The following is a 15,124-nucleotide window of genomic DNA, read 5'->3' as shown; positions in this document are numbered from 1 at the left end:
GTATCTGTCAGCTCAGATTTTGGCTGTTCTTCTCTCATCTCAGGCACATGTGCTGCAGCAGTGTGGATTGGGGGATTTGCTGTGAGAGATGTGAGTCTCAGGGAGAATGACCTACTTTTGATCAAAACACTTCCTAGTGCTCTGTCTTTTTCTCTTTCTCCAGACGGAAGACACAAACCCGCCACTGATTACACACTGTATGTAACAGTATCATTTCTGACTGCAGGTGCTACAACTGAAAGCCACTGGAGTGATTCAGCCACTTTCTTGCCAACAGTATATTATGCATGTTCTCTCTCTCGCTCTAATTCGGTCTGTCTCTGATCCATTATTCATCCTCAGTGTGTTTGCATTTTTTCAGTACATACTCTAGCCTTTTTTTGTGGGAAGTGTTTCAGTGTCTGCAGTCTGATTCTAGTTTTCTGTTCCATGAGATTCAAATTCTTCCCACCAGAAACACAAACTGCAAACAATTCATCATCTCAGTGAATTAACGGCTACACAGACAAATGCTCAAAACTGATTAGCAGGAAATAACTCAGTCTTGCAACACAGGCTACTAAATTTTACTAAACATCCTTTAGCTCCCATAAAATAGATTCAGCAGCTCGGTCCAAGTCACCAGAACATATGAGACAATGACAGACCCATATGCCAACATCTTAAAATGAGTCTCAAGTGCATTTTTAAATGCCAAGTTATAAAAGTAAAAAAATAAACCCATAAAGCTTGTTTTTAGACCATCTGGGAGCAATTAAACATTTAATGGGTCTGAAAAATGGAAGTAGCAATGAGAAACATATTGCATATATGAAGTCAGTTGGATTATTTGACCAGGCCAGAGCTTGTTTTAGGATCAGCATGAAGGATCTGGACAATTGTACTAATAAGATTCAAAATGGAGCAAACATTTTGTTACATTTCATTATTTTGCAGATAGTGGATGTGTGCCAGATGAACGCAAGCACAAAAATCATTCAGTTTAATTTGTGCATGCTGTAAAATCATTAATGCATGATAATATTTACAGAGCTGGGTAGTAACTGATTACATGTAATCTGGATTATATAATCGGATTCCAAAAATTAAATACTTGTAATTAGATTAAATTACATTTTAAAATGCTCATTATCAGACTAGTTACTTTTTATGTATTACATGGTTACATATTTTTTACACAATAGCAATCATTTATTCATGATTTATTGATTCTCCCTAATTCCTCCTTTTCATCTTTTAAATTTTCCTTTCTAAAATAGATACTGCTTATATACTCTCAGAAGTCTTAGTCAGGTGGCTACAAAGCATTTAACCACTTGATTTGAAAATATCATTTAATTTTCATAAAGAAGTGTTTCAACATTGCATCAACTACTGATGAACACATTCATTTTTATTTAAATTATCACTCAGTCGGTTATTTTATCATGTACTGTAGGGCTTTGGAAGGCTTTTGTCTTTTTGATATTTTAAAATAAATATTTTAATAATGAAGTATCACATTTGCATGTTCATGGTTCACCTATGTTGGTTATGGTTATTTGTTTTAATTTCACATTTTTATGATTTAATTCATTATTAGCTTTTCATTAAACTCATAAACTCCCTGCAGTTCCTTCACAAACCCAGTTTGGGAAACTTTGATGTAATATGAACTTCATGTTGTTGATAACAACAAATGGAATTTATTTCTTACTCTTTGTATTTTTATATAAATATGGTAGAAGATTATCCTATATAAATCAATGTGAAAAAAGTAATCCAAAAGTAATCTAAAAGTATTTTATTACCTAAAATGTGTTATGTAATGGATTACGTTACTAACTACAATTTTTGTCATGTAATTTGGAACCAGTAATGGATTACAATTTGTAAGGAATCTATTCTAGCACCATGGTGTTAGTGGCTGCCAAGGCGTTGCTATGCAGTTGCTCAGGTGTTCTAGTTATTTTTTTTTCATCTAACATTTTGTTATTTAAAATTTTATGTAGTGGCGACAAAAAAAAAAGCAACAAAAAAGAAGTTGAACCAACGCAAATGCCACTACAGTCTCAGTTTTGGCAACAATTAAACAATTTTAGTGCCATCTAGTGAAGAGTTCATATCAGGAATGCTACGATACAGTACGTGCAGCAAGCAACGTAATATCGATTTGCAATTATGTCGCCAAAATCATGTATTTTATTTCGTGAGACCATTCTGGACAACTCTGTCGTTTAAATCGTTACTCGATGAAAATCTTAATTTGTTTTAAAGACTTTAGTTTATTTGATGTGTTCATGCATTCAAAATTAAAACTGTTTTCTTTTGAGTCTGAACTCATAATAAACGTTCACAAATCTAGTCTGAATGATTCGTCACTGAATCTGACTCATCTGGTTCTCGAGTTCAGCTCAACATATTTTTAAACCATGCTTGAATCATAATGACATATTTGGGTTTTTTTTCCCCTCCCTAACAATAATTCAACATACAAAGATTTCTGCCACATTACAACTTAAGAGTTAACTACTAAATTGGTACACAAGAAGTCAAAGAAAATTCTGAATACATGTGATTCGGTTTGGGATTGATGGTTTGTATTTCTGTAAACTTAATAAGACAAGCAATTTGTTGTTGCTACTAGTGTTTGAATGGATTCTTACAAGCATGTCGACTCTCTACATGCCAAACAAACAGCATCTGACCTCACATGGTTTTCAGAAAATCCTAAGCTTCTCTTGAGCAGGTGGTGAGGGCGGGAAACACCATCTGCTCCAATAGGTCAGATTCCCAACCTTAGATTCAGTCAACTCTCCTATTAACCATACTACTCACATTCATCAGGCCGTTAGATGAGAGATCACATGTAGGGCAGGATGTTATGGAAGGTGACTGCTCACTTTCAGTTTCATTTGAATTTCCTGTGATTCAACAGTTTTACCATCCTCGCACTTTTCATTTGGCCTTGAGATGCTTCAGTTGCTGAAGAAGGCCAGTAGATTTATTTGCCTAATTGCCAAGGCGTTGCTATGCAGTTGCTCAGGTGTTCTAGTTATTTTTTTTTCATCTAACATTTTGTTATTTAAAATTTTATGTAGTGGCGACAAAAAAAAAAGCAACAAAAAAGAAGTTGAACCAACGCAAATGCCACTACAGTCTCAGTTTTGGCAACAATTAAACAATTTTAGTGTCATCTAGTGAAGAGTTCATATCAGGAATGCTACGATACAGTACGTGCAGCAAGCAACGTAATATCGATTTGCAATTATGTCGCCAAAATCATGTATTTTATTTTGTGAGATCATTCTGGACAACTCTGTCGTTTAAATCGTTACTCGATGAAAATCTTAATTTGTTTTAAAGACTTTAGTTTATTTGATGTGTTCATGCATTCAAAATTAAAACAGTTTTCTTTTGAGTCTGAACTCATAATAAACGTTCACAAATCTAGTCTGAATGATTCGTCACTGACTCTGACTCATCTGGTTCTCGAGTTCAGCTCAACATATTTTTAAACCATGCTTGAATCATAATGACATATTTGGTTTATTTTTTTCCTCCCTAACAATAATTCAACATACAAAGATTTCTGCCACATTACAACTTAAGAGTTAACTACTAAATTGGTACACAAGAAGTCAAAGAAAATTCTGAATACATGTGATTCGGTTTGGGATTGATGCTTTGTATTTCTGTAAACTTAATAAGACAAGCAATTTGTTGTTGCTACTAGTGTTTGAATGGATTCTTACAAGCATGTCGACTCTCTACATGCCAAACAAACAGCATCTGACCTCACATGGTTTCCAGAAAATCCTAAGCTTCTCTTGAGCAGGTGGTGAGGGCGGGAAACACCATCTGCTCCAATAGGTCAGATTCCCAACCTTAGATTCAGTCAACTCTCCTATTAACCATACTACTCACATTCATCAGGTCGTTAGATGAGAGATCACATGTAGGGCAGGATGTTATGGAAGGTGACTGCTCACTTTCAGTTTCATTTGAATTTCCTGTGATTCAACAGTTTTACCATCCTCGCACTTTTCATTTGGCCTTGAGATGCTTCAGTTGCTGAAGAAGGCCAGTAGATTTATTTGCCTAAAGGACAAGAAGCAAGGTCAAAGCGCACATCCTTACAGCACATTACAGATGAATGCATCAAAGATCATCTGTCATGCAGTTCAGTGCAAACATCCTGTCTCAACATTTTGTTGCATGACTTGATTTGTACATGACATTTTGTAAAGCATTATGTATTATGTTTGCTTTAAGATTTAAGGACATTTTTTAAATAAGAAAATAAGTGTTGTATTTATCTTTTCATAAATAATTGTAACCAAGTGCAACTGCATTATAATAGATTGCAGATTCATTGTAATGTCTGAAACTGGTAGTTTGTCTTGTGCATTTCTAAATGTTATTACACTTATTCACATCCTTTTTTGCAGAAGTCTCCAAACTAATCCTCTCTAATCATCCTACTACTTGTCCGCTTGATCCTATTCATTCTCATCTCCTTCAAGCCATTTCTCCTGTAGTTGTACCTGCACTCACTCACATCATTAACATATCCCTTCACACTAGTGTTTTTCCCTCAACATTTAGACAGGCTCGTATAACCCAAATATAAATATATAAATAAATGGTTTTATAATGTATTATGCTGTAACTATGGTCACAATTATTATACATTATTATAATTATACACCAGTGCATAATGAGGTGCATTATAAGGCATAATTAATGTATTAAAAATACTTTTATAATGCATGATATATATATAAAGGCTTCATGTAAAGTGTAACCAAAATATCATGTAATGCAATGCAACTTTGTGTAAAAGCATCCAAATATAAATTGTTACTTCTCTAAAAGCTATATAGCCATGTAAAAAAATTAATAAAAATGACAACATTCAATACAAAAATAAAAATGAATTTAAAATATAAAAAATAATATATCACTGATACTAAAATAACTCAGATTTTTAATGTAAACAGTCATTTTAGACAATTCAATAATACATTTAGGGAAGAAAGACTATTTCAGATCTTTCCATGTTATCTTAATGGTGAACGCATAGTTTCCTTATCATCTTGATTAACATCCTTGTCTGCGCTTTATCCTATCGATTTTCAGCCACTGATCAAGAGCTGAAATGCAAACCAACAAAATTCTGTTCTTTCACAATCAGTTTATAAATTCCACAATGGCAAAGCTGCATTTCAGAGCCATTTTCCAACATGAATGCCAAGCTCATCCTCACAGGAAGTGTGGAATGATGGGGTTGTATTCACTGAATTCATCTGTCACTACATAAAGGCCATCAGACACAATGTGGCCCTTAAACCAAAACACAAATCTCATTCTTCTCCTCCCTGATTCAAACTTCAGCGCAGCCATTTCCATCCAGTTAAATGGCATTTACAGAATCCTAAATGAAATTGATTGTCCTCACGAGTTTGTAGCTACTAAATTAATTATTTTTCAATGTACTTTTTTTTTGTTTCATTCAAAAATATGCATACATTTTTTGTATATTTTGAAATATATTTGAAAAATTAAAATCGAATTGTCAACACATGAAGGATTAGATTATTTGGGGTTTGAGCTTTGTTAAAATAGAAATAGTAATAGTGATGACTGCCTTGGAAAGCACCATTAATCATACAAAATAAAAGCAGATAAAATTTGATATATATATGATAAAATATAATTTGGCTGGAGAAATGTTACTTGTATTCCATAATATCTGTTATAGCAGGTTTTCTGCGCCACCTAGTGTCAAACAGACCATGATGGGAGATGTTTATCACATACAGTCAACTTTTTGGGGGGAAATTTAGATCAGCAAATCTGATTCTACACAAGAGGAACAGAAAAGCAGTAATGCGATCAGCTAAACGTGAGTAATGACTGATATGTATTGATCATACAGTGCACTTTCACTCTCAATCAATGCACTGTACGACCACCCTTCAGTTCCAGAGTGACTCATTTTACACAACCACCTTTAAAGTCTCTAGGCCCTACAGTTCATTGAGTGGAACATGTAATGCATAATTTCCACGTGCTAAAATGTCTGCATGTACCCCACGGCGCCCTCAAAACACCGGGGGAGGCTGCACTTTCTGGATTTCCTGTTCTGTCTTTTCATATCACTGCGTAAAACCACACTGCTTCAGAATAAGTTTCCACCACTGACAGAACAACAGCTAGCTTTCATAATACTTGTGTGCTTTTTACATGAACTCAAGGTCGCTCCTTCAAGTAGCCTACTGTAAGTACATCAAAGTTATTTAAACTATTTTGTGTGTGTGGCGTATGCTTCAATTTGACAATTCTGTATAAATTAATACGTTTCTTAAATTATAAATCACAAAAATCAGTTTTTGCTTTAACTGAATATTCAGTGTTCAGTACAAGTTAAACTCAATCGACAGCACTCGTTGATTACCTCACAATGTTAATTTCTTAGTGAGGCACTTACAATGGAAGTGAATTGATCAATTAATCCATAAAGGATTAAATACTCACTGTTTTAGAAGTGTAGCCACAACACGTAAACGATGCGTTAACATGAATTAACAACCCCATTTTGTGTACTTGTAAAAATTCAAATATTGCACACAAGTAAGTGCTTTTATAAAATTATAAGCTTCACATTTCTTATTTTATATTATTCAAAAAATGACTAAATTAGCATGAAATGCTTAGTCTTGAAAAGTTAGTCATGCAATTTTTTTTCTTCTAGACTGGTCATAGCTTTTTAAAATAATCACAGAAAGGCAGATTGGTCTAATTTGAATGGAAAAGTAAGACAACCCTTGGCTAACTGCTAGTTGGTCAAACTGGTTAACATAGTGGCTATGTTAATGCAACTGGACCCTCAACGTGCCACAGTTTGTTTTTGTTCTTTACATTTCCAAGACAACGTGGGACGATTCGATTTTTATTTTATTAATTAATTAATTAATTCTTAAGCAACAAATGCTGTCAATTGAATTTGTACCGAACCTGGCAGCTGGAACAGTCATACACTAAACCTGTTTGCATGATAAAAATCTTGTGCAAGATTCTTCACATGTTAGGGTGATTTACATGATAAATGTCACTAATATTTTCTTTTCACAGCAGAAACTCACGGACTTTCACCTCTATCCCGATGGGGATCCGAAAAGCACAATACCAACCAAAATAAAGAACAATGCATTTATTACAATTCTAGCAAGTCATCTTGGCAGTTGATGTGAGCAAATCTCTAAAAATCTTTAAAAACCTATATACCCAAGGACCACAACATCATGAAAAACATAACCAGCTTCCGAATCGATTTCCAGCACTATCTCTTCACACCCGTCTACAGTCTGGTCTTGTTTTTCGGATTGATTGGAAATCTCGGAGCTTTGTATTACTTCATCTTTAAAATCAAACAGAAATCTCCTTCAAACATATACATCATTAACCTGGCTGTGGCCGACACGCTTTTCTTGTTCGCCTTGCCATTTCGTATCCACTACCACCTCAATGACAGCAACTGGATATTTGGCGATGCCATGTGTCGCATCACCGGCACGATCTTCTTCGCCAACATCTACATCAGCATCAGCTTCATGACCTGCATCTGCGTGGACCGTTACATCGCCACCCTCCACCCTCACACCTACCTGAAGCTTCGCAACACGAATCTCACAGCGCTGGTGAGCACCACTGTATGGCTGGTCTCTGGGTCGGCTATGTTGGCGTTCATGTTAAAATGCCCATTATCAAGCAAAGGGAACATGTGTTTTGAGGGCTTCAATCAAAAAGAGTGGAGCGGCTTGGCGCCCTACAGCATAAGCAGTCTCATTTTGGGATCCCTTCTGCCCTCTGCGGTCATCCTGGTTTGTTACCCCATCGTGGCCCGTCGCATCGCCCGGATCAACAACTCCACCGCCCGTGGGGCACGGCGGATCATTTATGCCATCCTAACCATCACACTTCTGTGTTTCCTTCCTTATCATGTCGTGCATCTTGTGTACCTCTTGACACGCTTGAGAGACATCAAAGAGAATGACGTGATTTTCATCCTCCGTAGGGTGACCATGGCTCTGGTCAGTCTAAACAGCATTTTGGACCCGCTTTTGTACTACTTTGCCACGGGTCACTACAAGTGGAGGCTCAGAAGACTGAGGCTGAAGAAGAAAACGGGTGTTTATTCCATTTCCAATGGCTTTTGAACGTCTGCAAGCTTCGTTCCAACTGAACTATTTCAATTAAAAAGCATAAAAGAGAGGAAAGACAGCACATAAAATTAATCTGTAAAGCCAAAAAACGGCGCTACAGATATATGGACTCCAATGTGGCTTGATGAAACGGAGTCAGGATTTTTCTCATATAATTGTACTAATACAGTGCAAAATCAAACAAGAATGACTGTCATTTTTATTACATAACAGCAAACTTAATGATAGACTGATATATTGGCCAATATTTGGCTTTTTTAAAATGATCTTGGCAGCTAGGCTGATTCCCAATTGAGTCAGTTCTGAATTTTACTGACTGTCATTTCAGTGGTCCATGCCATTTTTTTTTCATAAATGTAAACTTTGTGTCTCATTTCATATCACTGAATTATTACATATATTAGTAGATGTAAATGTCAGTATCATCACAGCATTCTGTTTCAAATTCTGAATACCATTTTTTGAACTTTGTTTAACTTTTATCTACAGCTAAGAAATAAATACATTTTCACAAATGACAGCCTTCTCGGTCAATTTTACTAAAAAAATTGTATTGTTATTTTTTTAACCAACGACAAACATCAAATGTCATCAAGTGTCACCAGTCACGAAGGCAGACGTTTCTTCAACAACGTAGACAAGAAACTGCCCAATTCTTCATCCTGAGGGACACAATGAAAAACAGGTTAAAATAGTACATCTCAAAACGTAAAATGTAATGTCAAGTCAAGTCAAGTCACCTTTATTTATATAGCGCTTTTAACAATACAGATTGTGACAAAGCAACTGAACAGTATTAATTAGGAAAATAGTGTCAATAATGCAAAATGACAATAGTAAACACTCATTTTTCAGTTAAAGACAGTTCATCATTGAATTCAGTGATGTCAACATCCAGCTTAGTTCAGTTTAAATAATATCTTTGCAATTATGTCAACGATAACGCTGGAAATGAAGTGTCCCCAACTAAGCAAGCCAGAGGCGACAGCGGCAAGGAACCAAAACTCCATCAGTGACAGAATGGAGAAAAAACCTTGGGAGAAACCAGGCTCAGTCGGGGGGCCAGTTCTCCTCTGACCAGACGAACCAGCAGAACGGAAAAATCAATATAAGACGTAATAAAACAGACGATGAACAATATTAACAGCAATTATTATATGATGCAATCAAACTTATAGCAAAATGTGGTAGTTCTGGATGTTGTTTCAGGGTTGGCATCATCTGAGGTCCTCTGAGGAGTTGCATCATCTCTTCTCAGGTAATCTGGATCCAGACTGAAGCTTGTGTAAATCCTAGTTACCACGGGATGTTAATCCCGTGGCAAAAGACAGAGAAACAAATACAAACATAATTAGCGTAGCTGCTGTTCCAACCAAGCAAAAATGAACGTAAAATGTAATGTATACACAAAAACATTTTTTTTTAAGTATCTTATGATCATCAAGGTTGCATTTATTTCAGCAAAAATTCAGTAAAACCAGTCACACTGCAAGATATTATTACACTTTAAAATAACAGATGTCTATTTTAATATATTTTATATTATTCATTAATAAAATGTCATTTATTTTTCTGATGCAAAGCTGAATTTTCAGCAGCCATCACTAGTCGTCAGTGTCACTTGAGCTTCAGAAATGCTGATTTGCTGCTCAAGAAAAAGTTCTTATTTTTTTTTCAGGATTCCTTGAAGATTAGAACGTTCAAAGGAACAGCATTTATTTTAAATAAAAATCTTTTGTAACATTATAAATGTTTTTACTGTTTTTGATCAATCCAGTGCATCATTGCTGAATAAAATTAAGCTAATTTAAAAAAGGGGTCTAAATACGTACAAGCTCTGAAACCACTGAGCGTGTCTTAGTGCAGTCAGAGGCATTTCTATAAGATGCAATATTGGACAAAAGTAATGTAAACCATGCGAGAAGTTAACACCACAGATTCACTTTCTCTCACACATTTGTTGCTGTTTCAATTGCAATCCATTTGTGCCAGCCTGCAATATACTGAAGAATGTGATTTTATGTATGTTTGTTTTGCCAGGCGGTTGGTGATACCGGTGTTTGTTTGGAAACATAAGTGAAAAAATTTTCCCTTGTGGGCTGTGAGCTGCTGTAAATTCCACTAGACCACGAGCCAAAAACAAAAAACAAGTGCAGTTTTCCACATAAACAAACCCAAAATAGAAATTAAAGAATTTAAGCTGTTTGAAAACAGTTGACACAATGTAATCCACATTAAATTATGAAGGTAGATCAGTGGAGATTTAGTTCATCACATTTGTTCACCTGATAGCTCCAGGAGAGCAGAATGACTTTGAGGTTGGGCACCTCGGCCGAGGACGTCACTTTAATAACAATGGATTCCACGATGACGGTGCCGTCTGGGACGTGCTGGATGCTGTAACTTTTCAATGCACTGTAAGAGAGAACGAAAAACAGACTTGACCTCTCATGAGACCTTTATGAAAGTATGAACCACATATATGGTTCATGCACATATATGAAACTCCTACCTCATATTTGACCATACGGACTGGCATTTACACTGTGGCTGGAGGGGTAAAAGTGTCATTCACTGAGGGGTGAACATTCGGGTGAAATGACTCACCTTAATGTGAAGTACCAAAAATGACTAAAGATGACAGCCATGAAACATTTAGAAGCCAAATGGCTTTTTAGTTGACAAATTACTAAAGAGTTTATTGAGCGGATCGCTTTTTTAACTTTTAACAAATTAAAATATTAGAATTTATTTAAATTTGCTACATACGACGGCGTGTTAGTGCCACATTGAAAAAAAAAAAGATTTATTTTAAAGTTTATAAATAAAGTCTTAATATTTTGAGAATAAAGTCGAAATATTATGAGAAATGTCGAAATTTTACAAGAATAAAGTCGAAATTACAAGAATAAAGTTGAAATATTTCGAGAATAAAGTTGAAATTATGAGAATAAAGTCGAAATGTTTCGAGAATAAAGTTGAAATTCCGAGAATTAAATCGTAGCGATTAAGGTTATAATATTGAGAATATTTTGAGACTATAGCCTATATTGCGCATGCAAATGGCCCGGATTGGGAGCACCAGGAGAAGTTGTCATTATTTTGATTTTATTCTCAAAATATTTTGACTTTATTCTCGTATTGCTATGACTTTATTCTCAAAATATTTCGACTTTATTCTCGTATTGCTATGACTTTATTCTCATAATTTAGATTTTCTCTAAATATTAAGACTTTAACCTCGTAATCTTAGATTTTGTTTTTAACATGGCACTAAAACGCCGTCGTAGTTATACCAAAGCTTCGTCATGAATATTTAATTACACTTTGTCAAATGAACAACCAGCCAGTAAATAGACTGATGCAAGTCTCCAAAAACCCAAAATAGTAGCAAGTTTGATTTGAATCAAATTTTCCTGAATAAATGACTCATGTTCAGTGAGGGAATCCAGTCGTTGTGAAACCAGTAACAGCTCTGAATGATTACTAAGTGATTTGGATTCAAACTACAAGTTTGACACTGCTTTGTGAATCTCTTCGACTGACTTATTAAAAAAAAGGTTTATAAGAGTCATTTGTTCATCAATCAGACATGTTCATAGTTTGCTTCAATCTCTGACAACATAAAATCTGATGGATGTATGCATGCAAAGTGGCGTTTTTTTGCTTTGACTTTGATAGGACAGTTGAGTAATGACAGGAAGCGAAGTGGGAGAGAGAGTGGGGGCGGGATCGGGAAAGGTCCACAAGCCGGGACTCGATCTCGGGATGCCCGTAGCGCAGCGGTGCTATATGTCGGCACGCTGCCCACAAGGCTATCGGCAGCGACTCAACTAACTTAAAAAAAAAAAAAAAGTTTCCCCCCCCCCCCCAACTTAAATGAAGCTGTACTTTGCTGTGGTATTTTTTGAGCCCTGTTTCCATTAGTCTCCTTTCATTTTCACGTCACACAAATGACTGAACAACAATGTTCTCCAAAGTAAAAACTGCTGAAGATATCTCACCTAACCCCTAAGTGTTAAATCAGGGTATAACACATCCCACGCCACTGCAGACTTGGAAAAACATGACCTTCAAGCTTGAATTAATCTGAAGGTTAGAAAATTTCTCGTTATGTAATATACATACATTGTTGTTTTTATTATTATTTATATCATCTATATAAATAATACAAAAAAACAATAATACAAACTGTTTTTATAAATATTTAGAATTAATTTATTTTTTAGTTTAATCTTTAGTAACTGTGTTTTGCTTTTGTCATTTTTATTTTTTTAATTATTACTATTTAGGTTTAATTTATTCTTATTTCAGTTGCAGTTTTAGATTAAGTTTTCATTTGATTTATTTCTAGTAAGTAATCTGGTGTTTCAACCTTAATTATTTGAACATTTCTTGAATTTTTGATTAATTAAATTTTTCTAATACTTATATCTGTTCTAATATTTATATTTAATTTTATTTCTGTTTTATTTCAATTAACAAAATGTTTTTAATAGTTTTAGTTAGCCCTGTTACATGCAGGTGAGAAGGGCATGATTAACTGCGTTCGTTTTTGCGATAGAAAAGTGTGTGTGCGGTATAGTTCGCTGACCTCTTGAGGTGTGTGTAGATGCGGCTGAGTGTGTCGGTGTCGCTGTGGGGGTCATGGAGCTGCACACGGCAGGTGAAGCGCAGCTGATGTTCACCGAGACCCAGTTCTTCAAGAAACCAGCCGCAGACTCTACACAGACACACATATTCAGAAAACAACGTCTGAAACCTTATATTAGTCAACTAAATTATGAAATCAGACTTAAAGAGCCATGCTGACTTACATTGTCCTTCATTATTAATGTACCATGCATGGTACGATGTCTTTTGGCATCAGGCAATAGACCTGTGAGATAGTTTCATAAGAAATCCTGTTAAAATTTATTTGTATGTTAATGTTAATATTTACAGGTGCATCTCAATAAATTAGAATGTCATGGAAAAGTTCAGTAATTCAACTCAATTTGTGAAACTCATGTATTAAATAAATTCAATGCACACAGACTGAAGTAGTTTAAGTCTTTGGTTCTTTTAATTGTGATGATTTTGACTCACATTTAACAAAAACCCACCAATTCACTATCTCAACAAATTAGAATATGGTGACATGCCAATCAGCTAATCAACTCAAAACACCATAACTAACCTTATAATAACACAGTCCAAGAACTCAGTGAGGCGACCGTTTTGAGTAATGTAACTGAAATCTGGGAAACGTCTCTGAAAATGAACACAGAAAGTTAAGGGCATAGTACTCAACTATTATACTCAAAATACAAACAAGTGAAGATAGCAATAACTGTTGTAACGCACATCGTCGTTATAGCCCATATGCATGCCGCAGTCAAGCATAATGTTTTTACCTCTGATGGAGACCAAAATACAGCTGCGGCCGACATCCTGACCAGCCCCTGCAAAACAACAGATACACACATTTAGAAGAACTTAGAATTAATTAATTTATATTATAATATTTATGTAATATTTACCTATTATGATATATATATATATATATATATATATATATATATATATATATATATATACAAAAGTTACGGGCATAGTACTCAACTATTATACTCAAAATACAAACAAGTGAAGATAGCAATAACTGTTGTAACGCACATCGTCGTTATAGCCCATATGCATGCCGCAGTCAAGCATAATGTTTTTACCTCTGATGGAGACCAAAATACAGCTGCGGCCGACATCCTGACCAGCCCCTGCAAAACAACAGATACACACATTTAGAAGAACTTAGAATTAAACTTTAGATATAAATGAATTTATATTATAATATTTATGTAATATTTACCTATTATGATATATATATATATATATATATACAACTACTAATACCGTTGATTCCTGCACAATAGTATTTGTTATGCATTATATGTTTAATAATTGCTTGTTTATTAACGTTTTTAAGACGTTTTATTTAAAAATGAAGCAAACGTCTTACCTAAAGGCGTAACGTTGATATCTTGACAGCTTTGAAAAGCTCAGAAAAGAATGTTTTATGTTTACAAGAGACTGATGGTCAAACACTAACTGTACATTAGCCGGATATGAACACTTGATGGGTGCATGTCAGTCAGCTTGCACACCAGCCAGGGGTGTAAACCAAATGTAAAGACTTTTAAAGTCTTCAAATAGTGGATCATTCAGAAACAGGTTAGCACAACAAGCTAAACAACTTCACGCCGTTGCCATAACGCCACAGAACGAGAGAGTAGAATATCAATACGGGTATCGATGTGGGCGTGACTTAGTGGCCCATTCGTTGTCTATCGTTTCTAAAGAGTAATTTTCTTATTTTAATTCTTTACTGTGTGTTTTCAATTTAATGGCTAATAAAGTCTTTTATTATTATTATTCAAGAATAAATTACTATCAGGTCCACTAGTGAATCAGACTAAAACAGCCAAGTCACGTGGTAACTGTTACTTTTCACAGCGCTGGTCAGCTTGAACCAATCATACTCGTTTGTGATTTCTGGACTAGGATTTTTAAAAAATAATTTTCATTCAGATTCAGAGTCGTATTTAAATTCCGTTGTCAGATACAAATCTGTAGAGTTAATATATTAAAAATGTTATTCTTTTCGATGCATAATTGTCTCCAAAAAAAGGCAAACAGCCTCCATATATTTGAATGCGGCTCAATGGAGAATTCGACTTTCTGAGCCCTCAAGCGCCGCATCATGGAAGAAGACGTCCAATGTGACGTCGGTGCGTGACTACGCTATCTTTAATCCCATTGGTTGAAATTTACTGAACAACCACAGAGGGCCAAGACCAAAGTCCAATCACATGGAACTTCTTGTCATGTGACATGAAAACCATGATTTGATTGGTCTAATGTTGCTTACGTTGCTTAAA

At 35.1% G+C, this 15,124-nt stretch overlaps 2 protein-coding genes across 3 annotated transcripts; one reads left to right on the top strand and one right to left on the bottom strand.

Moving 5' to 3' along the window:
• The first annotated feature begins 5,635 nt into the window (after nucleotides 1-5,635).
• Nucleotides 5,636-8,650, top strand: LOC107594045 (uracil nucleotide/cysteinyl leukotriene receptor-like). Of its 2 annotated transcripts, none has more exons than XM_016283974.1 (2): nucleotides 5,636-6,262; nucleotides 7,120-8,650. In XM_016283974.1, exon 2 carries the CDS (start codon nucleotides 7,287-7,289, stop codon nucleotides 8,199-8,201), a length of 915 nt encoding a protein of 304 aa, XP_016139460.1. In that variant the 5' UTR covers nucleotides 5,636-6,262; nucleotides 7,120-7,286; the 3' UTR covers nucleotides 8,202-8,650. The 2 variants fall into 2 exon arrangements, with proteins under 2 accessions (XP_016139460.1, XP_016139459.1); XM_016283973.1 differs by having other exon boundaries at nucleotides 7,117-8,650.
• Nucleotides 8,651-8,759: 109 nt separating this feature from the next.
• LOC107594046 (integrator complex subunit 11-like) lies at nucleotides 8,760-13,647 on the bottom strand. Its single transcript, XM_016283975.1, has 4 exons — nucleotides 13,554-13,647; nucleotides 13,387-13,460; nucleotides 10,493-10,622; nucleotides 8,760-8,869 (listed from the first exon to the last, which is right to left on the bottom strand). The coding sequence occupies exons 1-4, from the start codon at nucleotides 13,590-13,592 to the stop codon at nucleotides 8,813-8,815; spliced, it is 300 nt and encodes a 99-aa protein (XP_016139461.1). The 5' UTR covers nucleotides 13,593-13,647; the 3' UTR covers nucleotides 8,760-8,812.
• Between the last annotated feature and the right edge of the window lie 1,477 nt (nucleotides 13,648-15,124).

The sequence above is a fragment of the Sinocyclocheilus grahami genome, unplaced genomic scaffold (assembly GCF_001515645.1).
Source record: "Sinocyclocheilus grahami isolate Dianchi unplaced genomic scaffold, SAMN03320097.WGS_v1.1 scaffold178.1, whole genome shotgun sequence".
NCBI classification, from domain to species: Eukaryota; Metazoa; Chordata; class Actinopteri; order Cypriniformes; family Cyprinidae; genus Sinocyclocheilus; species Sinocyclocheilus grahami.
The sequence above is the reverse complement of the archived record's forward strand: the minus strand, read 5'-3'. Positions and strand labels throughout refer to the sequence as shown.

Bases quoted from the DNA above. Each gene is read 5' to 3' on its own strand.
- LOC107594045 (XM_016283974.1), top strand. From the start codon at position 7,287: ATGAAAAACATAACCAGCTTCCGAATCGATTTCCAGCACTATCTCTTC.
- LOC107594046 (XM_016283975.1), bottom strand. From the start codon at position 13,592: ATGCTTGACTGCGGCATGCATATGGGCTATAACGACGAT. The intron at 13,461-13,553 runs GTGCGTTACAAC...GTTCATTTTCAG, and splicing joins ATATGGGCTATAACGACGAT to AGACGTTTCCCAGATTTCAG. The intron at 10,623-13,386 runs GTTAGTTATGGT...TCTCTCTTACAG, and splicing joins TTGGACTGTGTTATTATAAG to TGCATTGAAAAGTTACAGCA.